We start from the raw sequence: 26,059 nt of genomic DNA, 5'->3' as shown, positions 1-26,059 counted from the left end.
AGACAGAGGAAAACCCAGGGCTCAAATACACATGGGGGTAACGAGGGCATGGGAAACGGGAGGGAAACACAGACATAACAAGACGGGGAGGAAGCAAAACTGAATACACTGAACATAGGACAAGGAACTATCAAAATAAAAAAGGAAACATGAGACCTCCACAAAGACACAGACCTGACACTGTGATGTGGAAATACAAAAGTAAATAGACGATCTCTTAAAGAACTGGTCGTTTATGCTGAAGTCTATTCCTTTCAGCTCCCTAACCGTGACTCTTCACCTGCTCCTTCTGCCTGAAATGGTCAAATTTGGCGACAATTGGACGTGGCCTCCGGGCCCCAGGCCTCCTGGTTCAGAGACAATGGACTATATCGAAGCTGATGTTCTTCATGGTGTCCTCTGGAAGCTTTAGGTGGGTCTGGATGAAGTTTTTAATAGTTTCTTCTGAGTCCTCTCCAACATACCTGAAAAGACAAGGTTATCTCTCATACAACGGGCCTGGAGATTGATGACAGTCTCCTTCATTTTTCTTATTTTCTTCACTGAAATGGGTGAGACTCCGTCAGGGATTTAAATTTCCGGTGTAAAATCTCCATCAGTGACAACACTGCGTTGAAGCTGGAAAATCACTTATCGATTAAATATTCCATCATCTTTACCTAACTGCCCATTTCTGTTTCGATTCTTTTATTTTTATTTTTAATTATTATTACTTTAAAGACCACCTGTGCATTAAGCGACCGATGAAAAGCCGAACACTTCCTGTATCTGTTTCAAACTAAAAGCCCTGTAGCCGTTCGCGGTAATAGAAGCCCTTCACTGTTCCTCAAAAAGCCTTTATTGTGAAACGGTTACTGGAATAAATTTCGGGAATCACTTTGAGGGCAAAATAAAATTGTGAGTGATAAAAGAAAAGAGGCAGTAAATAGATGTGTTGCACACCAGCATCACTCATAAAGCCCGCAGTTCTTCTCCTTGAAGTAGGCTATGAGCGCAGCAGTCTGTCAGTAACGGCCACAATCTTTTTCACACTTGAATCCAAACGGTGAACACACGTGTAACTGATCGTAATGTATACATGTAGAACCGCGTTTGTAACCGTAGTAACGTCCGGTGTTCTGGCTGTCTTGAAAGGCTAGGTTAGGAGACCCAAGAAACCGCTGTAGTAAGGTAAGTATTCACAGTTATTTGTGTAAGTCACCAATAAGCTACATTGTGTGGTTAAAACTTAAAAATTAGTTAGCATTGTGTAACTGATTTATATTCAGGTAAAGATGTCAAAATGATTAATTATAAGTACCGTTAGGTTAACGGATACATTAACCTAGGCTAATCGGAATAACGTAACGTCTGACTTTTAATGAACCAGTTAACATTTCGAGATACCAGCTGAAGTAGAATGAGCTCAACGGCCTCTCATGTATAAAACGGATTCTCTTTACACCGCAGATATTTTACCGCAGAACACATTATAAATTTAAAAAGTAGGCTACAAAATAGTGGAAGCTCTCATCGGAGTTGGGGTGTGACAGTAAACAGGTGGTTACTCTAAGTGCTGAGTAAACAGAATTTGACTGTCTTGATAAATGTAGCAAATGCAGCGAGACAAACACAGGAACTATGACAGTAAACAGGTGGTTACTCTACGAACTGTGCTGAATTTGACAATATATTATCATATGTGACTGTGTAATGAATGTTGTACAGTAAAAATGAACAATAATCAGTCATTCTGAAATACTGTTGCTGGAGAATCGTGAACAAAGTTAAATGTTGTTCTGTTTATAAAAACATCTATGTTTCATTTTATGCTATAGTTTGTTTCGTGGTGTCGCAAAATAAGCTGTTTACGGCAATATTTTTTCATCGTTTTGATGGTCACTGTAGTGGCTATATTAATTTCTTAAAGTTCTCTCTTTCTCTTATATTTAATATAACCACACTACAGACAGACAAGCACCTGTTTTTATACGTTGTCATTAGCAACAACAGCGACAGTAAAACCATCCCCTGTCCGCTTGTTTATTTTCAATATAAAACTTTCACAATAAAGCTCAAGATGCTGTTGAGTCTTTTCAAAATAAACTGAATCACATGAAAGAGTATGCAGAGTATTTACGGATGAAAAGCAAAAAGAGACGATTTTATTTTATTTCTTTGTTTGAGCAAAAAGAATCTTGACCGTCTCCAGTCAGTCCAGAATGCTGCTGCAAGGCTCTTAACAAAGACACGAAAAAGAGAGCACATTACACCAGTTTTATTCTCATTTCACTGGCTTCCAGTGCATTTTACAATTTGAAAATCATAGTACTGACTTTTAAAGCTCTGAATCATGATGCTCCTGCTTACATTTCCAATCTTTTAGAACCCCATGCTCCCTCTCGCAACCTGAGATCATCTAATCAAAGGCTGTTGGTCCTACAAACACGTTTTGAGACCAGAGGAGATAGATCTTTTAGAGCAGTGGCCCCCAGGTTGTGGAGTGCTTTGCCTCCATGTTTACGTTGCCTTGATTGTGTTTATTCTTTTAAACAGCACCTAAAGACAAATTTATTTAGATTGGCTTTTAACTAGAGTTGTGCTGTATGATCGATTGTGTTGTTTTATGTACATCTGTTTGACATTATTGTGATGCACGTTGTGGTTCTTATTCTGTGAAAAGTGCTATATAAATATCAGTTATTTCAGTACATTTTATCCCTACTTCCTGTGGGCAGCCTCCTCTTTTAGGCACCAGTACCTCACCTGTTCAAGTCTGCCCACCTGTGAATCTCACCCTGTTGTCCTGTCTCACAAAACCTTAAAATAATGACCCAGGAAACACATGAATTTGACAATAAATTTATTTTTAGCATTTCTCAATAAGACCATTAGAATAAAAGTTTTAAAAAAATTAGGTAATACAAATTAAAATTCTAGTAGTATTTAAACAAAAAATAATGTGCAAATACGAAACTAAAAATGGCTTCTGACAAAAAAAGGATTTTATTTTCCAGTCCAAAACAACAAGTTTTCGAAGTTTACATTTAACGTTTTTTGTGAAATGCTTTCACATTTTTTTATAAAATCCTTGCTTTCGTTTTCTTCCATCGTGCTGTTTTGCTGTTCGCGCTATGTTCTTCGTTAGTATTGAGTGCAGTGTTGGCAATATTGCCCCCATAGCTTCCTGTAGTGTCGACAAATGGTTGCAGCCATGCTGTCCACCTTCTCTGTGTATCTCTTAAGCAGTAAGTGGATCTTTATTGTCTGGCTAGCTCCACTGACATGGGAAAATCCACCTGTTAGTTATAGTTTATTTATTTATTTATTCATTTATTTATTTATTTATTTATATAGCACAAACCTGTTAGCTGTAATGTTCAGGTTTCTAAAGCACTTTATAAATTAGGACTGTGTGAGGAGAATCTGTTTGGTTCACCAAACTGACAAGCTTGAGTCAAGCTTGAGGAAGCAACAAAAGCAGAATTGCAAATACAGCACGTCATCATCTCTGCTAAGAATATGCTGACGACCCCTCACATAAACAGTTTGTCACACAGTCCTCTGGCAAGAGGCTGCTGTCCATCACTTAAGCCTTATTTTATTGACTTCCTGTTTGACAAGAAGTCACTGATCTACACACACAGCAGATATTCTGTTTTTTCTTTTAAGATTCTTGGGTTTAGACATTTTAAAATACATATTATCACTCTTCAAGTGATTTAAGGAATATGAGCTTCTTCTGTGTAAACTTCAGCTTTCAACAGTTCTGCACTTTGACTTTTAGGTGAACGATTCAGTGTATTTCAGCTCATTTGAAAGTTATTTCACCAAATATTCAACAATGATTAAAAATTCAGCTCAAACCATTCTGCTATCAGCATTCACACTGCATTTTCTTCAGGAAATGCATCTTGTAGTTGGTTCTTAGTTAGCTAACATAAACTAATGTAAGTCTTTTAACCCCAATTAACCACCCAACCTGGTGTTGTTCTGCACTGACATAAAATACATAATTATAGTAAAAATATTCTAAAATATTCTAAAAACTTTAAGCGCTTATTTCTTAAATCCAGCTTCACAGACAGTGACTTATATTTCGGCCTTTGAAAAGCAAGGCTTCAAGGTGTAAATGAGCCTATATACATGTAGTGTTTAACTGTCTTCAGATATATTATTAAAGCCAACTTGGCAGTTGAACTGAATCTTCAGCTTTAAAAATCCAAAATTCACTATTGATGTATTTGATGGATGTTTTATTAAAGCAGGTCTTTCTATTCTGCCAGGATGAATAGCCCTGCGACAGAGCTACAGCCACAGTACAACGAGGAACATGATGATACTGCTGATTCTTCTTCAAAAGGTTGCTGCTCTGAGAGACTCAATAATGTCTGTCCAATCTCAATAGAGATCCCCATTTGGTCTGGGCCTACTTCAAACATCAGTTTGCCAGGGATAGTTCCCAATCCTCATCACCATACTGTCCAATCAGAAATGTTGGACCCTCTCAACTTAAGGTATCATATTGATTCTTTCATTGATCCATATCAGTCGACTCAGTGTCAGCTGACTTATTCAGACTGCTTCCTGGAGCCACAGTTGAGCCAGTACCACCTTGTCAGTGGGTAAGCTTTACACATTATAGACACATTAAGTAACTAACTACTTTTGAACTACAATCAATTTTTTTGCTGGTGTGTTATTCAAAATGACTCTGATAAGTATGAAGATTTAAACCTTGCTTTTTATGTCTGGACCTTTGTGAAAGGAAAGTAATGTGTCTTGTTTCCTCAGCCCTGTGCCTGCTCCACCAGATGGCAGCCATCACAACTCAGTTTCTGCTTCTTGGTGTACCAATGAACACGGTCTCTACAGCATGATGCCGGTTAGTTCAATTAACCATTTTCTAGGATTTACTGTGAGTTAAGAAATATATGAAGTACTTTATTAACCAATATTTGGGTATATATTCCACTGTATGTAGCCTGTACCTCTTAAGTTGCACAAGCTCAGGGTTCTTCTCCACCACAAAGGTGACATTCCAATGTTCTGTGTAAATGCTGATTAAGCATTCACAGTATTGAGATCCAAATCACAAACACACACAGGTACACACGTGCACAAACGCATGCAAGCGCACACACACACACAGCAGATTTTCTGCAAATATTCTGGTTCTTCATTGGAGATTCTTGAGTTTAGAAATGTAAAATACATAATTTAACTTTTCAAGTTATTTAAAGATGAGCTTTCAATGTTTAATCAGATTTGTATTTTCAATTTTTTTCCATTTTCATTTGTCATTAGTCAGCTTTTTCTAATGTACATTTTAAAGATGTTCAGCTACTTTTCAACTTTGAAACTTCTTCTGTGTGAAGTTCAGCTTTCAACAGTTCTTCACTTTGGCTTTCAGGTAAATAATTCGATGTATTTCAGCGCATTCAACATTTCAACCCAGAGTTTTTGAGCTTTAATGAGCTTGAAATGTAATATTTGGTATGAGAATCTTTTTTCTATAATGTAGCCTGAACTCTGTTAGGAAAGCTTTCTCCTCCAGGCTTCTCGAAGGGCATTCTTCTTTGGATGTTGGCTGTCTTTTGTTCAATTCTCTGTCAAGATGATGCCGTGCTGCTTCAATGTTTTTTTTTTTGAGGCCCAGGCTCTGGGGATTCCAGTCTTGACTGACAGTGTTCTGTTGTGCATTTAAAAAATAAACTCTGGCTCCTTGAAAGCAAATTATAAACAATGCAAGACGTTTGTATATTTGTGTATTTTCAGGGTGAGTTACACAAGCCTTTTCCCATGGATCATCAACAGTTTCAGGAGGGATTGACTGAAGCCATGTCTCACATCACACACCCTGTAAGTTTAACAAATTTCTCTCTATTCACTAAGAAAGACTAGATTTCAGCAGGTCAAGTTTAATTTTGCATCCATGTACAGTGTTCCTACAGGGAAAACACTTTATCCCTGCCTTCTTGTATGTAAACTAAAAGAACATCACCAGATGTCAGCTCTCTATAGCCACACAGAATTTATTATGCTAATATGATTATTTTGTAAACAATATTCAAGCAATTTGCATGTAATTAACACACTGATAATTATGTATTTGTATTGTTGAATTATCTGTGGAACTTCTAGTAGACTGCAAGGCCTGTATTAAATATAATAATAAAAAAAACAGTGCAGACTTTAAGGCACAATGTTTTTGAATACAGGAATTTGCCTCATGTAATTTTCAGGACTCAGAAACACATTTAAGTGCTGTTAAAACTGCAACAAATATACTGAGCATGATTTTTTTCCCCCTCTATACCCAGTTTTAAGCATCAGTATCACATAATGTATCATAGCTTTAATAGTAAAACAGTGTGCACAATAGTGCTAGGTGGAGCCTCACCTCACAGTAAGAAGGCTCTTGTTTCAAACAGGCTTTACATCTCTTTCTGTTTGAAGTTTGCATGTTGTCCATGTCATGTGGTGCTTCCTCTGAGCACTCGAGCTTCCTCTCACAGTCCATAGACATGGTAGATAAACTGTTTAAAGTGTAAAGAATATGAATGCATAGATGTATGTGGCTCATTTTCACTTGAAAAACTGTCATGTCATGTCTTTGACCCAGCGTTTTCTGTTTTCTATTGTTGTGATATATTTTGGTGTTTGGTTCTGTTCTTCCTCAGTTAATGTTTAGTCATTTCTGTCTGTGGTTTTCCTCTGGGTAAAGTCCGTGTTTCTGAGGCTACGTCCACACATACACGGGTATTTTTGAAAACGGAGATTTTCCGTTTTCGTTTTAAAAAATAATCCCGTCCACACATAAAGGCAGAAATGAAGGAAAACGCTGCTATGAACATGCCAAAGCAACAGGTGGCGATATATTCCTAACCGTGCAGAAATGTTGACCAATCAGAAGTCTAGAAGCCTCGGTGGGAAAAAGTAAACAAAGCTGGGGCATAGAAGCAGAACCGAGTCGTATGTGTGGAGGGACAGTAACTGTGTGTATATGTAAGCATTTAAACACTGCAGAGAGTAGAATTAACAGTAACAGTATTATAGAAATTCATTTCACCGAAACAATAACGTGGCGCACAGAGTGACGTCAAAAAATGTGCACACCTTTGACCTGCATTTTCTCTGTTTTTCTAGTCCACACGTAAATGCAAAAACGGAGTTTTCAAAAATATCCACCCTGGCCGGAGTTTTTAAAAATCTTCGTTTTCAGTGACCAAAAACGCGTTTACGTGTGGACGAAAGGTGCAAACGCATAGAAAAATCTGCATTTTCAAAAATACCCGGGTACGTGTGGACGTAGCTTTAGTCTGTGTCTTTGCATGTGTGAGTTCCTGTTTTATGTTGTAGGTCTGCGTCTCCCGTCAGCGTTCTAGTTTCACTTCCCCTTGTCTCGTTATGTCCAATCACTCCCAGCCGTGTCTCCCTCCTGTTTCCCATTCCCTGATTGCCCTGTGTGTATTTAAGCCCTGTGTTTTCTCGTGTGCATGGCTGGTTCGTCTGCTTATCTCCCTCCGTCGTCTCTGGTCGTCGCTCCCTGCATCTCTGTTTCTGGTTTGCTTTCTATGCTTAGTTTTCTCAGTTTAGGTTTTATTCAGTTCTGTTTTTCGCCACCCTCGCCTTTGTTGTTTGAGCACGTTCCTTCAAAAAAGCTTCCTCACCTCAGTTGTGCCGCATCTTGGGTCCTTTAATAATTCCATACAGCTCGCCTCGTGAACCGTGACAAAAACAGATCATGCTCAACAAAAAAAGAAAGAAAAGAAATTTAGATTATGATATCCAGTAAAATTGTTCTGATAGCAGTTTTTCCACAAAGCTTAAATATCTATCTCTGACCTGAAAATAATGAATTTGTTTACCTCTATACTGAGAAATGTTGAAAAATAATAATTAGGCCCTCTGTGAATCGCCACCATATCGTGGTGGAGAGGTTTGTGTGTCCCAGGTTTCCCAGGAGCTATGTTGTCCCCCTGGTAGGAGGCAAATTGGTCCTGGATGAGGGACCAGGCAAAGAGCGATTCAAAAGACCCCTATTAGTATATGATCAAGGAACAGTTCACCCTGTCTGGGATAGGGTTACTGGTGCCCTGTCCTGGAACCAGTTTGGTGGCTAAGCCTTAGTTCATGGAGCCTGGCTGGGCACAGCCCAAAAACGGGACATAGGCCCATCCTCCTGTAGGCCCACCACCCACAGGAGGTGCCTTAGGGGTCGGGGACGATATGTGTGTCGGGCGGTGGCCAGGAGCAGAGGCCCTGGCAGACCAATCCCTGGCTACCAAGACTAGCATATGGAATATCACCTCTCTGGTGAGGAAGGAGCCTGAATTAGTGTGTGAGGTTGAGAGGTACCATGATAGATATAGTCGGGCTCGCCTCAACGCAGGGCTCCTGGAGATGGGCTGGACTCTGTCCCAGTTCTAAGTTGCCCTTGGTGAGAGGCAGCGGGCTGGAGTGGGTATCCTAGTATTCCCTCGGCTTGCTGCCTGTATATTGGGGTTTCTCCCGCTGGACAAGAAGGTTTGTTCCCTGCGCCTTCAGTTCAAGGAATGGGTCCTGACTGTCGTATGCACTTATGCACCAAACGACGGTTCAGAGTACCCAGCCTTCTTGGAGTCCCTGGGCAGTGTGCTTGAGGGTGCTCAACCTGGGGACTTAGTTGTCCCACTGGGAGACTTCAACGGTCATGTGGGCAAAAACAGTGAGATCTGGAGGAGCGTGATTGGGAGGAACAGCCTCCCAGATCTGAACCCAAGTGGTGTTTTGGGTTAAACAACTCCTTGGTGGCAGGGCCCCTAGGGGTGGATGAGGTTTGCCCTGAGTTCCTGATGGCTCTGGATGTTGTAAGATTGTCTTGGTTGTTATGCTTCTACAATATTGCGTGGAGATCAGGGGCGGTACCTCTGGATTGGCAGACCGGGATGGTGGTTCCCATCTTTAAAAAGGGGAACCCTAGGGTGTGTTCCAATTATAGGGGGATCACACTCCTCAGCCCCCCTGGGAAAGTCTATGTCAGGGTGTCGGAAAGGAGGGTCTTAGAGTAGAGCCGCTGCTCCTCCACATCGAATGGAGCCAGATGATGTGGTTCGGGCATCTGACAAGGACATCTCCTTGGCACCTCTTGGGTGGCTTCAGGGTGAGGTGTTCTGGGCATGTCCCACCGGGAGGTTGTCCTAGAGCAGACCCAGGACACGCTGGAAAGACTATACCTCTTGGCTGGCCTGGGAACACTTTGGTGTTGTCCCGGACAAGCTGGAGGAGGTGGCTGGGGAGAGGGTGATCTGGGCTTCTCTGCTTAGGCTGCTGCCCCTGCCTCAGATAAGCAGAAGATGCATGGATGGATAGATAGAAAAATAATTATGACCCATTTCCCATGTATTTGACGGCCTTTAACTTGGAAACTTCTCATATTATGAAAGTAATATTTTGCATCGCTTAGTTAAAGATATATAGACTAAAGTTATGATTTCATAAATAATCTTATTGTGATGTGAGGAACTGAAAAACATCAGAATAATATTTACTTGATTTAGCTGTGCCACAAGGCCCAGAGGCTGGTACGAGATATGGACCCAAGTGCAGATACCACACGGAGACAGTGAACAATTTCATAGATTTTATTTGCACAGAGGTAGGTGACAGTTAACTAGCGACAATCGCCTGAAAAGACACAGGGACTTGGGAGACGCAGGAGACAGTTTACTGGCGAGAATTACGTGAAACAACACTAGGGCTCGGAACAGGGATTCACGGGGGCGAGTGGTTCTGTAACACAGGAAGAGAGAGATTAGTGATCAGAAAAGTGAACCGAGCATCAGAAGGCTGGAGAAAGACTTGAAGTGATAGCTTACTCGCAGGTGCGGTAGTTTCAGGTTTGGGGGGCCAAGTGAGCAGCAGACTGGTGAATTATAGTTTGTTTCTCCAACCTGAGTTTGAGGAAGCTTTGAGACGGGCGGCAGGAGGACAGGTAGGTTAAGCAATGAATATTTAATTGGTGTGACAGCAAAGCGAGGGAATGGTGGTGGAGAATCCAGGGTGAGACTGAGGCTGGCTAAAGATGAACTGGTGAGAGTTATTGACACAAGGAAATGAGGTAAGTATACAATTGAGGAGAGATGTCCCCGCCAGGCTTAATTGCATTTATATCAAATGTATTTGTCTCAGGAAATCAGAAGAAAAACAAAGCTTTTGGTTACCCCTGTGACAACCACCTGTGCAAACTATATTTACTCCAGCACTATTGTTAAAGGATGTCCACACAAGAAACAATTTCGCTGTTGCACATCACATTGTCCCACATTTCACTTTTTGCTGAGGAGTGGTTGCTGGCAGCATTACAGGCTCTGAATGTCTAGGTAGCCCTGTAATTACATTTACTGCGTTTTCTACACTTTCATGTAAAGCAGCAGTATCTTTCCCTCTGAGGATACTGTGTGGAGTCACTCTTATTGCTGAGAAAAATTCAACTTCAACTACTTTGTGTCACTTGGAGTAGCTCAATATTAATGGCTTTCTCTGGCCATGTTGCTTCTAATAATTTTTTATGCCTGAATTCATTCTGAAGTTTTGTCTAATGTATAATGGTAAACTGAAGTTTTAAATTAAAATAGAAGTAATAAGAAATTTTGTTTGCTCTTATTATTTTATCACCCTATAGATGGTGTGTATGGTCAACGGAGGTGAGCACTTGGCGCTAGTTAATCCACACCAGCAAGGACCTGTGCTTCTTACCATGGAATCTGCATCAGCTCAAAGAAATGACACTCTAACTCAAGGGAAAGGTTATGGTAAATTTACGTACTAGAGGTTATAATATTGCTTCAAGTTTAGTTTGTGCCAGCCATAAGATAAAGTCTGACACATAAAAGAGCAAGTCTTAAACCTTGATTTATGGTTTTATCTGACTCATTTTAACAGGACTTCTTTTTTAACCTCCTCCTGAAAATAGTGACCTGCTATTAGCATTTTTAATATTAATCTTATATTGGCTTTCAAACAAGTTCCAGCCTAGATAGCTTCCAGCCTAGCTGGTATTTTGAGATTGCTTCCTCATCGCACAATTTTATTTTTATTGTATTTTATTTTTAAGAATTTACTACAGTCTTCATCTACTAATGCATCTCCAGAAATTTAATCAAAAAGCCTTTGGGGTTCCTTCATGAACACGACCCTGAGATGCTTAAACTCCTCCATTTGGGTTCCCAACTCATATCTGACCCAGAGTGGGCACTCCATCCTTTTTGATGGTCTGCACAGAAGTCCAATAACAGAGCACCACTTGTGTGTTCAGATTGAGCAGCCAAAGACAAGACTAGATACGTGGATGTTTATTTTATAAGTATTTTATTATGTCTGGCAATTGTCTTTGTATGTATATCACTTTTTTCATTCCGTGGCTGTATTTTTTCCATGACCTCTGGTCTGTTCTGTGGAAGTATAATCACTTTTATAGTATATTTAACGATCACCTGTACATTGCCACGAGAAAAATTAGCATTTTCAACAATCCATCCATTCATTTTCTTAAGTGCTGATCTCATTCAGGGTCTTACTGGCCACTAAAAGCACTTTAGATTATAGCTTCATTCTATATGCTTTAAACAATTTTTCTCAATTTATAATCATCAGTACCCACAGGAAACCCATATATTTACAGGGAAAATATGCAAGCTCCTCACAGAAAGGCCCTTGCCAGAGTTTAAACCAGGATTTTTTTATTTTTTTATTTTTTTTGCTGAATTTCCTTTCCTTGCAGCAAGAAGATAGGACTAAGTCATTTTCACCAACAAACCTGGACATAGAAAAAGAAAAAGTAGAAAATTGTGATTTTTAAACATAAAGATGTCATAATAGTTATTACAGATGTTGCAAGCTCAGTTTATGTTCCTATAGTCTCTTGCAACACAGTTGTAACCGATAAGTGCCATAGCTGATTTTAATTTTTAAAAATCAGCTATGGCACTTTACAGTTGTTGATTAAATTGGGATTTCTGTAGATGGTGATTTTCCTTTTGTGTTTATCAGAAGTGACTGTACTGGGGACTTCCAGTCAGGTAGGAATTACTTAGAAATTATTTTTTCCCATTTTGAATGATCAGTTGATTAACTGAATTTCTAATATTTCATCAGTCATGTATTAAGTCTTTTTTTTTTTATTTCCCCTGTACCACCAGACAGCTGGTCCACTATACGAGGCTCAAGATCAGACATTCAAAAAGCAGCTTCCCACAAGGTTAGGACTGTGAAACTGAAACCAAAGTGTGAGCATTGTGCTTAATATACTGACCAAGTAGGGGGAAAAAATCAACAGTAACTGCTGTTGTCTTAAAGGTCCAATAATGCACATATGTTGTAGAATCTGTAAACTGTAAATCTAACTTGAAAGGCTGCTAGTACCACCCATTTCAGAGAAAAGATTTGAATGTCTGATAATTAGCCAAGAGGAAGCCGTGAGGCTCATTCCCTAGAATACACAACAGCACAGACCTGAATGAGACACTGTGGCTTCTACCTTTCTCATTGAGCACTCGGGTTAATGGCTTGAGCATATTAGCAGTTTACCCTTTAGTTAATAGGCCAGGTTCACATTTCATTGTCATTCTGTTTATTTACAGCTGGAAAAGAAAAATATAAACAGCAGAGCAAATTTAGTGTAAATTTGCTCTGTTAAAATACTGTGTAAGTGAGTGTGAAGACTAGGAGAGAGGAAAAATCTAACAGACAGCATTTATACAACATGCCTCATGGAATTATGCAGCGAAGAAAACATTGATAAATAACTCTAAATATGTTTTATATGTTAGATTCCTGAAAGTAGCCACCCTTTGCTTAGTTGAGAGCACTGCAAACCCTTGGCCTTCTCCCAATGAGCTTCATGATGTAGTCACCTGAAATGGTTTTCACGACACAGGTGTGCCTTGTCAGCGTTCATTTGTGGAATGTCTTGCCTTCTTAATGGGGTTGGGACTATCAGTTGTGTTGTGCAGAAGTCAGATTGGTACACAGCTGACAGCCCTAACTGTCAGCTGAATTCATATTATGGCATGAAACTATCTGCAAAGTAAATAGAAACGACAGTCCATCATTACTTTAAGAACTGAGGGTCAGTCATTCCAGAAAATTATGCAAACTGTGTGTCCCCAATTGCAGTCACAAAAACCATCAAACTGTACACGAAAATGGCTCACATGACTCACAAGGCCAAGAGTCACCTGTGCTGCTGAGGATAAATTCATCTGTTACCAACCTCAGAAATCGCATGTTAACTGCATCTCAGATTAGAGCCCAGATAAATGCCACACAGAGTTCCAGGAGCAGACTCATCTCTACATCCACTCTTCAGAGGAGACTGCACAAATCAGCCCTTTATGGTCAAATAGCTGCTAAGAAACCACTACTAAAGAAAAGCAACAAGCAGAAGAGATTTGTTTGGGCCCAGAAACACAAGGAATGGACATTAGACCAGTGGAAATCTGTGCTTTGGTCTGATGAGTCTAAATTTGAGATCTTTGGTTCCACCTGCCATGTCTTTGTGCGATGCATGGTTCCCACTGTGAAACATGGAGGAAGAGGTGTGATGGTGTGGGTGTACTTTGGTGACACTGGTGGGGATTTATTCAAAATTGAAGGCACACTGAACCAGCGTGGCCAGCACACCATCCTGCAGCGACATGATGTTGGACTATCTTTTATTTTTGAACAGGACAGGGACCCCAAACAAACCTAGCTGAGTAAGGGCTATTTGACCAAGAAGGAGAGTGATGGAGTGCTGCGCCAGATGGCCTGGCCTCCACAGTCACCTGACCTAAAACCAATCAAGATGGTTTGGGATGAGATGGACCGCAGAGTGAAGGCAAAAGGGCCGACAAGTGCGCAGCGTCTCAGGGAACTCCTTCAAGACTGTTGGAAAACCATTTCAAGTGATGACCTCACGAAGCTCATCGAGAGAATGCCAAGAGTGTGCAAAGCAGTAATCAAAGCAAAGGGTGGCCAAAACATGTAAAGTATGTTTTGAGTTATTTCAAACTATTTTGTTTACTCACAAACTCCATATGGGTTCATTCTTAGTTTTGATGCCTTCAGTGTGAATCTACAATGTAAATGGTCACAAAAAAAGAAAAAACATTAAATGAGAAGGTGATGTATGCTTAATCATTCAGGTAAGGAAATCCCAAAAAGGTTGATTCTGTTCATCTGCACGTAGCGTTTTCAGTGGGAGAAACTTTTTGTCACTCATCCGAGTGACTTTTTCAGTCTCAGCTGACTGCAGGTTTCCCCAGTGAACCAGGTTGGGTCAGCTGATGGACAGAATAAACTTTTTGGCATTAAATGAGAAGGTGTGTCCAAACTTTTCACTGATGGTGTACTTATTAGTGTTAATTAGCCGACTAATGACACACTAGAATTATATATGCCTCCCTGGCTTCAGCTTAGATTTGTCTGTGCTTCATTTACATAAAGCTTGTGTGTGCGTCTATGTGTGTGTGCACACTGTCATACATTTTAAAAAAAAATCCTTGAATTCCTTGTTATGTTTTGTTTTTTGTTGTTTTTTATTTTTACCAATAGTATATGTATATTATTTAATGGGAATAAATTCTTAATTTTTACCCTTATAGAAATGTTGGCATGTTTTGTGACTCAAAGTCCAGGAAGCCCTGCCATTGTACCAGATCACAATGCCTCAAACTGTGAGTAGACATCATACTATTGCTTTTCTACTTCAAAACAATGTCACTAAACACTAGAAGATTAACCAATAACTAAAATTTAACACTAAAATGTTGTTCATGTGGCTTTAAGAGTTAAGAGGGCTGATGACAATTTTCATAGTATGAGATTATTTTAAGTATTGAATTTGTAATATTAAGTATTATGCATGGATTCATTAAATATGGCCTGCCAAAGATATGAAAAATAAATCAAGTCACTCTCAGGGGGTTGGGTGGGAGTCACCGATAAGATGTGCTTGATGGTAATTTATTACAGGCTCATTGTGCTTTTACAACAAATGTAAAGGACATTTGCATCATGTGATTACATACAAAGTCTATGCAGTGAGGCGAACTGACACTAATTCACATGGGGCAACGCAAATAAAGCCTAATCAGCATTCACTGAAATTGATCACTTTTGGTGAAAAATTTGCTGTATACTCTACATGCCTGTGCAAGCCCACAGTGGGTATTTGTGGGTAAACCATGGGGCTCTGTGGGTAGGGTGGGCAGAGCATCTCTTAATTTAGTTTGGCTTAATTTACTTATCCAACACAGGTTTCAAGTGGGTGTATCAAAGCGCAAAACTGGGTTTTCTATGAGAAAGGCTATAGTGGGGCTTGTCCAGAGGAAACTGTACACACACGGGAGTAGTTCACCCACATCTACTCTCTGTGGGCCGGCAAAGGTATTTTTACCTGCACATAATACAATATAAAAACTCGCAAATTTCTATCGGGATAGATTTGCGGGAACGTACAAAAAAGTTGAAAAACCTGAGGATAAAATATGTTTGCTCCTGAAAAAAATGACTAGAACAAAGAGCAGGGACACGGGAGGGAAAACCCAGAATTTAAATTCTTTCTTTTGGCTGGCACCACATGTAAAACGCCTGGACATGGCCACACAGATTAGGCCCAAGGGTCTCCAACATGACTGTAACTTAAGGTGAAACTATGCTTTGAAATTTGTGTCATTACATCATAACTGAGCATTCTCTCCTAACCTTAAACCAAGTCTTCACCTTAAAATGTTTGGATTTGCATGAAGTTTTCCCTCCAGTTGACTGTGTAATGTTACTAACAGACACTTACAAATTACATTTTAAAGGTAATTGTTGTTTGATGTGTATTTCTGTGTTTCTCTTTAAGCTACTGTGAGTGTTTTTCCAATGGAGTGATGTGCAGCAACTGTGACTGTTCTAACTGCCACAACAATGCAGAGCATGAAATGAAGCGTCTCAAGGCGATTAAGGTTGGCAGTGCTTTTTGAAAACATGGTCAAGTCAAAAACCCCATTAATGTTTGTGTGAGTTAGTTTTAACATCTAAGAAAATAATGAAAAATCTGTACGTATACTGTATATGTCAATGAGATGCCAGATGGATTGACTGGTATTAAAATTGGCAGATCTGAACCCAATTTGAGACTTAGTTTAACACTTTCTTGGATGGAACATTTCTTCATACGTATTGATATTCTTATCAAGCAATCTAACCATTTTTGAAAAGTCGTCAAAGTGCTTAAAGCATATTTCCAAGACCGGGAGCCTCATCCACAAAAAGTAGTATCAGTACAACCAATGTTGTACAACCAATGTGGTATTTTTGGAGGTGTGCACCTCCAAAAATACAATTTTATAAACTGTGTTGTTTCCACCTGGAAATTGCAGTATGTAGATGGTGTGTGTGTATGTATGTATGTATGTGTATATTTTGCTTAGCTTGTGCTTCTTTCTTATTCTAACCATAAGATACCCATATTGTCATTATGTAGTGGTGTTTAGGTCATAACCCAGATGCCTTCAGGCCAAAAATTGCTGGTGTGAAGTCAGGAGCAGTCAGAGGTTGGCACAACAAAGGCTGCAACTGTAAACGCTCTGGCTGCCTTAAGCGCTACTGTGAATGCTATGAGGTACACACATACATAAAGAGTACCATTGTAATGGTCCCATAATCATAAAACAAGTTGCGTGTTTAAATGTGGAGGTACCTTTTTCAATCTTTCATGTTGGTGAGAGGGTATATCTGCTTGAGTCAAAGTCACATACACAAGGCACATGATTCTTCTAGTGGATGGCTTAGTTTGACATACCTACCAGCACAGTTATCCATAAATCTGCATGTGCACTGTACTTACTACCATGTCATGTGTCATGTCAGTCAGTGGTATTTTTCACTCTCACTGGTAGTCCCTTCACTAACTTGCCTGGAAATAGAGAAAAATCTCTCTCAGGTCCTGCCCACCATCTCCTCGCCTTCAGTTATTTTGATCATTCTTACCAGAAGTCATGAAATGTCATTCATTTTCTGTGGTCTCCGGTTGCCATATATCCTCAGTGTGGGCACAGGAGAAATTACTGGACTTTTTTTTTGTGGTCATTTTGCCCCACCAACACAGTGGATTTTGAATCAAACAATCTCAATGTGATTGTATTGCAGACGTATTTAATCTATTGCATTCGTCTTTAACAGTTCAGTCAATAAACACTAATGACCCAGTTCCACTTGCAGCCACATGTGGACATACCATGACATCACCTCCGCCATGTTTGACAAATGATGTGATATGCTTCAGCATTCAGTCTTAGAATATACCACATTGGCCTCCTAAAGTTTTTGCTCTCAATTTCAGACACTTCCTTATATTCCAATAAAAAGCTAGCTTATCTCTCTGAACCAACTGCAGATCGTTTATCTACCTAACCTGGAAATGAGAAGGAAACAGAGCCTCACCTGGCCTTGAAATTGCCTGTCAGGCAATTATCCAATTACGCCTGAAAATGGAGACTATGTAAAAACATGGCTCTAATTATTAAGCAATTCACACAGTACTTTTGTGAAACTATTTGAATTAAAATCTTGATGTGATTTAAAACTCACTGCGATAGTGTAAAGAGCCAAAATTACAAAAAATGAGTAATTATCCAAAAACTTAAGGACCCCATAGTGTATATTTGTCATATGAAGGCTGTGTGCAGGCAGGAGTGGTGGTAAGGAGAACCCAATGCACAGACACTCAGAGACAGAAAGTAAACTCAAACTCAGATTTATTGCTAGATGGCAAACACAGAACTAGCAAAACTGAGAATACAAATACTAAACTGAAAATAACAGTAACACGGGCGGGCCACACAGCAAGATGAGGGTCAATCACAACACGAACAGATGAGAACACAGGGCTTATATAGAGGGAGCAATCAGGGAATGAGAGACAGGAGGGAAACACAGCTGGGGCAAACCAGGCCTAACGAGACAAAGGAAGCGAAACCAGACGCATTAACATGAGGCACGGACTTTCAAAGTAAAACAGGAAACATAACACAGAGACGCAGACTTGACACGGGGATAAAGCAGACAGGGGAGACAGCAACTATGGATCACAGACAGAAAACCAGAACACTACAACTCTAACAAAACCCACACAGAGAACCTAAACTAAGAATAATCGTATAACCCATAAGGCAAAGCTAGACTATAATGAAACAAACAAAATCAAAGAACCAAAAACACAAAACACTGGGTCGACGACCCAGGCACCCTAACAATATTGTTTAACCATATATTCCTTTTTTTTTTTTTTTTTTTTTTTTCCGCCTGTCCCATTTGGTTCTTTAGCCATCAGAATTGTTGTCTGAAGACCAACAAGGATACCCAATGGATTTACTTTGCCAAATGGATCATCGTGGCATTGCCGTATTGGTCCATTTGGTCGATCTTTGTTTTTATTATTTATTATATTTTATTTACAGATGTTACAGACGGGACAGACATGAGTGAGAGATAGGAAAGGGAAAAAGAAAGAGGAAGGAAAGGAAAAACAGAAGGGGAGAGGGACAGTGAGAAAGGGGGGGAGAAAAAAAATAAAAATCTCCTGGATCACCTGTTGAGAGAAGAATAGAAAACAAGCAAAAAAAGACAAAAAAAAAAAAAAAGAAACAAAGCAACATACTAAACACAACACCATCGCATTAATCTAGCTAAGTGTAAACAGCAGTAAATACTAAATATTCAATGTTGTTGTGCAGCACGCAGGACAGATGTGCTTCGAGGTAGCAGCCAAGAAAGGTGTAATTTGGGTCTACGAGCAGTGAACACCCGTGTGCATACCTGTGTGGATCAGCGCGCTTGTATTCCAAAGGTTTCTCCATGTAACGATCTGCTAGGGAGTGTGGGGGGGCCACAGCCCCGTCCTCCAGGGTGTGAAGCAGGTATGGAGGAGATCAAAACTCCAGACATCCAGAGGCCCCCAGAACACAAGAAACCATGGAAGACCAACAGAGGGGCAGCCGCGCCACTGTTCCAGTAAGAGCTGAGGAGAGTCCCAGATGAGGGTTCACTCAGCAGCCGCGGAGCAGAAGCCAGGGGGAGTTGCAGTGACGCGCCCGTGAGCTCCGCCGGCCGCCAGCTGTGCCTGAGTGACCGAGCCCCAGGCCGAGAGGCCGGGGGCACCCCACCCCCGAAGGGGCCCGAGCGAGCCCCAGGCTCCAGGCCCCGATAAGCGGCCGCCAAGGAGTGAGCCGGTGTGTACCTGGACGCCCACCCCCAGACACAAAGAACCACCAACGCACCGACACCTGAGGGAGTCCGCCACCGGCAGGGGAAGTGGTGGTATTCCTACAGTACTTTATTCCGTACACTTTATCTAGCTCACATATACAGCCACTTTAGAATAAGTATTTTACACAACATGCATTTCTTTGGTCTGTGGGAGGAAGTTGCAGTACCACACAGTCACAGGGAGAACATGTGAATTCCACACACAAGACCAGGTACGGTTTGAGCACCCTTCTTTCCGTGAGATAACATTGCTAATCGCTACTCTACGCTGCCGCCAAAGTACTTCTTCACCATACAATCTAAGATATATCTACATCTGCAGATGTGATGATATAATTACAAAATCAGTCGCTGGCCTGTGACCTAGGGTGTCCCGGTGCCAAGTGCACTCATGAATACGCATATGCCTGAATGTTGTGTAGGTTATGGAAAAAGCTGTGATTACTACAGGAGTCCAATAACAAAACACCATTCATATTCAGATCGATAATCACAGTCTCGAAGCCCCCCACCCCCTGGACAACTGAGTCAAGACAGGTTCTAGAACCTAAGCCAGGGATCACCAACACGGTGCCCGCGGGCACCAGGTTGCCCGCAAGGACCACATGAGTCGCCCGCGGGCCTGTTCTAAAAATAGCTCGCCATAACAACTTACCAGTAAGCTGCATCTATTTTTATTTATGATAAGTGCTTTAAATTGATTTAAAGACCAAGGCATTTTCCTTGGGGGGCTCAACCCGGGGTAGCGGTCATGTCCGGTTAGGGGCTCTGTTGGCTCTCAGGTGACTGTTTCCTCGCGGCTGCGTGCAGCGGGGCTAGGGGAGGGTCTGTGCTGACGGACGTGGGTTACTGACCTGGTAGCCTGGCTGCCCCTGGGTGGGTCCGGGATGGGCGTGAGGTTCTGGGGGCGCTCCGTCTCTGGGCTGGGACCCGGACCGGGCCTCGGGGGCTTGGGTCCTGGTTGGCGTGTTGCCGGGGTTGTGGGCGGGTGGGTGCATGGGGGCCCAGCCCTGGAGCGGGGTGCCGCCGGTGCATCGAGCCACCTGGGGGGCTCTTCAACTGGTGGGGGAGATTGTCACATCTTGCAGGAGCTTTCCTCTCTTCAGGAGCTCCCTCTGCAGGAGGGGGAGATACAGGAGAGGTGGAGGAAGATCTCAGCCTGGGTGTTTATTGTCTTATGTAGTCTGGAAGATGAGTGGATGGTGGGGTGGGTGCAATTTTCTCTGTGGTGGGGTTGGGAGGACTGTCCCGGGCTCTGTGGGGCCGGGAGGCGCTGCTGCGCTGGGCCCCGGTCTGGATGGGCCTGGGCCCCCTTTCCCTGGCGGGTCGCGGAGTATGGGGGTGCCTACTGGGGTCAGCGGGGGAGCTGGCCCTAGGGAAGGGTCACTTGCCCCTCCCTTCCTTCCCTCCCCATCTCCAGCTGCCTCCCTCTTCCCGCTCCACCACAACCACCCACACATGCAGGACCTTGGAGTAGGGGTATGTCACCAGGGTGCAGAGGAGGCTACCCCCCCCTCTGTCCCCTTCTGGCTGCCTCTGCCTCAATTTTATCCCACAACTTAGACATTCACATTACTCACACTCTCATTACACATACATATAGGATCTTGGGGGTGGGCACGATACACGGAGTCCAAAGTACCATCAGGGTGTACACCCCACCCCTGGCATCGTTGCCCACCTCTCAATTTTAAATACACGTAGACATTGAGGGCTAGCAGGAGGGACCATGTGCTTACCTGCTGCTCTCTGGCAGGTAGCTCCAAGCCCTCCTGGGTTTTAAATGCACCTTAGAACACACATGCATCAACACTACAATGAGCGGGTGGAGGGAGGTTTGGAGTCTTCTCTCACCCCCATTCTCTGCGACCTGCTGGAGCAGGGGGGCTAGGACTAGGAGGAGGAGTTGGCTGTCCGACTGCGGTCTGGAGTGTGGAGCCTTCCTCCTGCTGCAGAGTCGGGGCGGTCTGCCTCCCCCCACCGTAGGGAAAAGGGTAACACCACCTGGGTCTGGGTGCAGTTCCCCCCTCCAGGGGCAAGGGCACCTAGACCCGGTTTGTAGAGTACGCTTGGGGAGTGTGATCGTGTGTACAGCGTCTCTTTATGTCTGTCTCCACGTTGGTTGAGTGTGGAGTAAGTGCATATGAGAGCATGAGGGTGGGAATGGATGTTTGTATCTGTGTGTGCCTGTATGTCTGTGTCTATATGTCAGGTTGGGTGTCAGGCGCCACCTCTCTGGGGACATCTCAGGCCCTCCAAGGTTTGGAGGCCTATCTCCCCCTACCACCACTTCCCCTGCCAGTGGCGGTCCCCCTCGGACATCGGTGCGTTGGTGGTTCTTTGTGTCCGGGGGTGGGCGTCCAGGTACACACCGGCTCACTCCTTGGCGGCCGCTTATCGGGGCCTGGAGCCTGGGGCTCGCTCGGGCCACTTCGGAGGTGGGGTGCCCCCGGCCTCTCGGCCTGGGGCTCGGTCACTCAGGCGCGGCTGGCTGCCGGCGGAGCTCACGGGCGCGTCACTGCAACTCCCCCTGGCTTCTGCTCCGCGGCTGCTGAGTGAGCCCTCATCTGGGACTCTCCTCAGCTCTTTCTGGGACAGTGGCGCAGCTGCCCCTCTGTTGGTCTTCCTTGGTCTCTTGTGTTCTGGGGGCCTCTGGATGTCTGGAGTTTTGATCTCCTCCATACCTGCTTCATGCCCTGAAGGACGGGGCTGTGGCCCCCCCACACCCTCTAGCAGATCATTACATGAAGGAACCTTTTAAAAACAAGCGCGTCCATGCTCACAGGTGTACACACGGGTGATCACACCCACAAACTACACCCTTTTTGGCTCCTACCTCAAAGCACACTGTGTTCTGTTGATCTTATGTGCTGCACAATAATGTTTAATATTTAGTATTTACTGTCATATTCCCATATATCATTGTGATGTTGTTTATTCTATTACTCTTTTTCTCTTCTGCTTGCTTTCTTTTTTCTTTCTCAGCAGGTGACCCAGGTGATTGATATATGCATTTTTTTTTTCTCTGCCCATTCTGTTGGTTTTTGTCTTTTGCCCTTCTCCCCTGTCCCTCTTCTCAGCTGTTTCTCTTTCCCTCTTTCTTTCTCCCCTTCTTTCCCCCAGTCAAGTCTGTCCCGTATTCAGTAAGTGAAAATAAAATAAACAATAAAAGGTGAATCAAATGGACCATTACGGCAAGGCTGGGATGGTCAATTTGGTAAAGTAAATCCGTTGGGCATCTTTCTTTGCCTTTAGACAACAATTCTGAGGGCAAAAGAGCCAAACGGGACAGGCAAAAAAAAAAAAAAAAAAAAAAAGACCAGATGAGCATCTTCTCTGTGCATTTACAGAGAAAAAAGGTGCTGCACTTTCCCTCTGTGCAGATGGTGCTGAAAGACAATGCTTCTGCATCTGAGACTTTTGACAAAGTTGCAGAAAAGTACACTCAAGTCATAAACTGACTTGGTCAAGAGTTTGAGAACAGGTTTTGTGACCTTGATCAGCTTGAGCCATGTGTCTCATTCGTTTCCAATCCTTTCATGAATGTGGACACAACATGCATTGCTGAGCAACTAAGTTCTAAGTTGATTTTTGTATGTTACATACATACAAAAATAATGTATGTCACAGTGCATGATTTGTTAAAAATTGTTGTAATTAATAATTAATGATATTCATCTATGTAAAGACACTAATTATGTTAATTATTTTTCACCATAATTATAAAGAATGCAAGTAGGAAACCAGGTAGGAAACAGATAAATATCAATATGCAACGCTTTATTTCTATAAATCTCTGCAAGTATTTACATTTTCAAGTGATCACTTCTACAACATTTTCACTTACCACGATAACACATAATTAAGTTAAATTGAGGAAATTTGGTATTTGAGAAGTGTGTGACAAACTGGTAGCCCTTCATATTAATCAGTACCCAAGAAGTAGCTCTCACTTTCAAAAAGGTTGGTGTGACCCCTGACCTAAGCTGTGCTGAGGTGAGCTTGATCCAGCCACTACCTCTGAACCTTGCACTACCGCTATCAGACTTCTTCACCACCATTGACATTCCATGTACCTGTTTTGGCAGCCCCCACAACTGACTATATTATTTTAATGATATTATGCTGGTTGTATTAATGTCAGTTTGGGTCTTTGCAGATATTTGGCTAAGAATTACATTACCTTTGAAGCATAAGTACGAATACCAGTGATCATGAATCAGCTGTTAAAAAATTCACCTATATTTGTTTGATTTGTGTTTAGGCCAACATCATGTGTACTTCCGGCTGTAAGTGTGTTGGCTGTAGGAACTATGACGCAGGCCCACAAACTGGCTCCAAAGACAAGATTGTCAATGCGAAGGACAAGTGAGTCATGAAAGTATTTCTTTTTGATAAGCCCACACAAGAAAATCATACAGAATTGGTATGATTAGGCAAACATAATCTCAAACCAGGGTGTGAAATAGTGTCATTGTGTCAACACAGAGATACATAGGTGTCTTTTACGGTTAGTGTGTGAACAAATTGGAAGTAACACTCTTTTCACTATGGCCAGTATCAGTGTATCAAAGCATCAACACCAGAGACACCTTATGCATTTCTCAGAGACCAGACAGCAGTTGGTGTCAGTTGTTGCAAACACAGGTGTTGTACCATGCTGCATCACCATGCCTTTTCATCAGAGTTTAGCAATTAGTCTAGTAATCAATAACACAGGACGCTTAGCCACATGAGAACCAAGGATGTTCACTAAAGAGGTAAAGTAAAATTGTCATTTTATATGGGGGAATAACGTATTTTGAATATTGTTTAATGCTAATAAGTTGCTACATTTGGGCTTAGTGTTGGCGACGTTCCTGAACCTGGAGCAAATTCTCATGTGATAACCTCACCAACATGTGTAGCTTTGCTCTTAGGTTCAACACTGCTTCGGGATATCGTGTTGCATATTCACCAGAACTAATACAAAGCGGTATCTGAGTGCACCCCAGTGAAATGGCCCAATGAGGTCCATGCCAATATGCACAAATAGGACCTCCATTAAAGGTAACAGGCACAAAGCGCTTTTTGAATGGCCGGCTGGTTAACCAGCTGACACTACACGCACCATCGCTGCACGTCCACGCCCTGCTCAGGCCAACGGCCTCTACTGCGGCCTGAAAACCATCCAGAAGAGGCTTTGGGGTGTTCCCCTACCCACATCCTGCAGAGCATCATCACTGGTGCCAAGGGGGAGTAGCGGCAGAGCAACCAGATTTTCCAGCACTTTGGTCTGCCGCTCAGCCTGGTCCTGCTTAAATTAGGCTTAAAACTTTGCTTTTTGCTTAAGCATATAGTTGTGACTGGATCAGGTGACCCTGAATCCTCCCTTTGTTATGCTCCAATAGGTGTAGGCTGCTGAGGGATTCCTATGATGCACTGTTTCTTCTCCACTCACCTCTTTTCTCTATGTGTGTGTGTATATATATATTATTTGTGCATTTAATCATTACTAATTAGGGTTAAACTCTGGCTCTTTTCAATAGTGGAGCTTTTGATCTATCTCCTTCTGTCCTCCGATCTAATAATCAGAAGGTTGGTGTTCGATCCCCGCCTGCTCCAGACTATATGCCAAATAAGCTTAGGCAAGATACTAACCACAAGGTACTCATTATCCATTTGAGTGTGAATGTTAGATATCAAGCACTTAAATATGTTCTCTCACACTACTGCTGGAGCAGAAAACTTTATGTTAACAAACAGATCAACAACCTAAACAACTCTGTTTAAGTTGTTGATCGCACTAATTCTATGAAAGTGGTACTCATCTACTTACAATTAGAGGTATTTATGGAGTTTTTTTTTAAATATTTCTTGAATTAACAAGCCCATTTATTTATTTATTTATCTTATTAAAAAAAGATACCAGAGTACTCATGTCTGTGAATGTTTGTTTGTGTGCTCAGGTGGCCTGTATCGGTGATAACCCCAGCTGTACTAGAGGGTGTAGGTGACTGTCTTTTTGCTCAGGCTGAGATGGCTGAGAGAGACACTCAGAGCCCTGCCCAGGCTGAGCACATGGTCCTGTGTGAGTTTGGACGCTGTCTTTCTCAGATTGCTAAAACCATGTTTGAGAAAAAGACAAACTAACACTTGTACACTGTAGAGATGGGAAAAACCGATTGCTTGCAACTTCAGAAAAGTAGACTTGGATGATCTTTATCTGTATATTTACAAGTTGTAATCTCTGGTTTCTGGAAGCTTTTACTGGTCAAAGTGAAATTTGAATAACTTTCTGAAATGTTTGTTGTTAATGTAAATTCATGTCACTGTTTCCTTTTCTTATTTTAAGCTTCAGATTTAGCTTTCAGAGTTGTTACATAAGAGACATGTTTATCTTTTTTAATTTGTGTATTCTTGTGTTATTTATGTTGTTGTGAATATAGGGCAATGTTTCTATTTATAAATTAGCCTTGAGATAATAAAGATATTCTTTGATATCGGGTACGTAGTGTGGATTTATTTTCTTACCAGTCTGAATAATCCTGTGTGGATAATGGTGACGAAATCAAAGCCTATTTGTGCTTTAACAATATTTTTGTTCTACATTTTTAACTATAAAATAATTCAGGAACTCTTTAAAAAGACAATTTAAATTAGTGATGGCCCATTTGAAGCTCAGGTGCATGTGTCAAAAAAATCAACACACTGCTTCAGAAACACTGCCGAGGGTTGGTTCGTCTGAACAGTCAAGTGATCAGTGATGTCCAAAACTTCCTGATTCAGTGGTTTATGAGGAATTGAATCATTGGCGGGA

General features: G+C 41.9%; 1 protein-coding gene across 2 annotated transcripts; it reads left to right on the top strand.

Moving 5' to 3' along the window:
- Nucleotides 1-897: 897 nt before the first annotated feature.
- Nucleotides 898-25,742, top strand: tesmin (testis expressed metallothionein like protein). Of its 2 annotated transcripts, none has more exons than XM_085283234.1 (12): nt 898-1,170; nt 4,266-4,604; nt 4,774-4,864; nt 5,758-5,841; nt 10,646-10,769; nt 12,013-12,041; nt 12,162-12,220; nt 14,607-14,678; nt 15,854-15,956; nt 16,478-16,615; nt 23,525-23,628; nt 25,209-25,742. In XM_085283234.1, exons 2-12 carry the CDS (start codon nt 4,267-4,269, stop codon nt 25,390-25,392), a joined length of 1,326 nt encoding a protein of 441 aa, XP_085139360.1. In that variant the 5' UTR covers nt 898-1,170; nt 4,266; the 3' UTR covers nt 25,393-25,742. The 2 variants fall into 2 exon arrangements, with proteins under 2 accessions (XP_085139360.1, XP_085139359.1); XM_085283233.1 differs by having other exon boundaries at nt 900-1,170; nt 10,646-10,775.
- Nucleotides 25,743-26,059: the final 317 nt, after the last annotated feature.

This window comes from Mchenga conophoros, linkage group LG7 (assembly GCF_057382185.1).
Source record: "Mchenga conophoros isolate Kocher_MC1m ecotype Shallow Benthic linkage group LG7, M_conophoros_male_GT1.1, whole genome shotgun sequence".
Classification (NCBI taxonomy): domain Eukaryota; kingdom Metazoa; phylum Chordata; class Actinopteri; order Cichliformes; family Cichlidae; genus Mchenga; species Mchenga conophoros.
Note: the sequence above shows the minus strand (reverse complement) of the source record. Positions and strands in the feature narration are given on the sequence as shown.

Bases quoted from the DNA above. Each gene is read 5' to 3' on its own strand.
- tesmin (XM_085283233.1), top strand. From the start codon at position 4,267: ATGAATAGCCCTGCGACAGAGCTACAGCCACAGTACAACGAGGAACAT. The intron at 4,605-4,773 runs GTAAGCTTTACA...TTGTTTCCTCAG, and splicing joins CAGTACCACCTTGTCAGTGG to CCCTGTGCCTGCTCCACCAG. The intron at 10,776-12,012 runs GTAAATTTACGT...TGTGTTTATCAG, and splicing joins AACTCAAGGGAAAGGTTATG to AAGTGACTGTACTGGGGACT.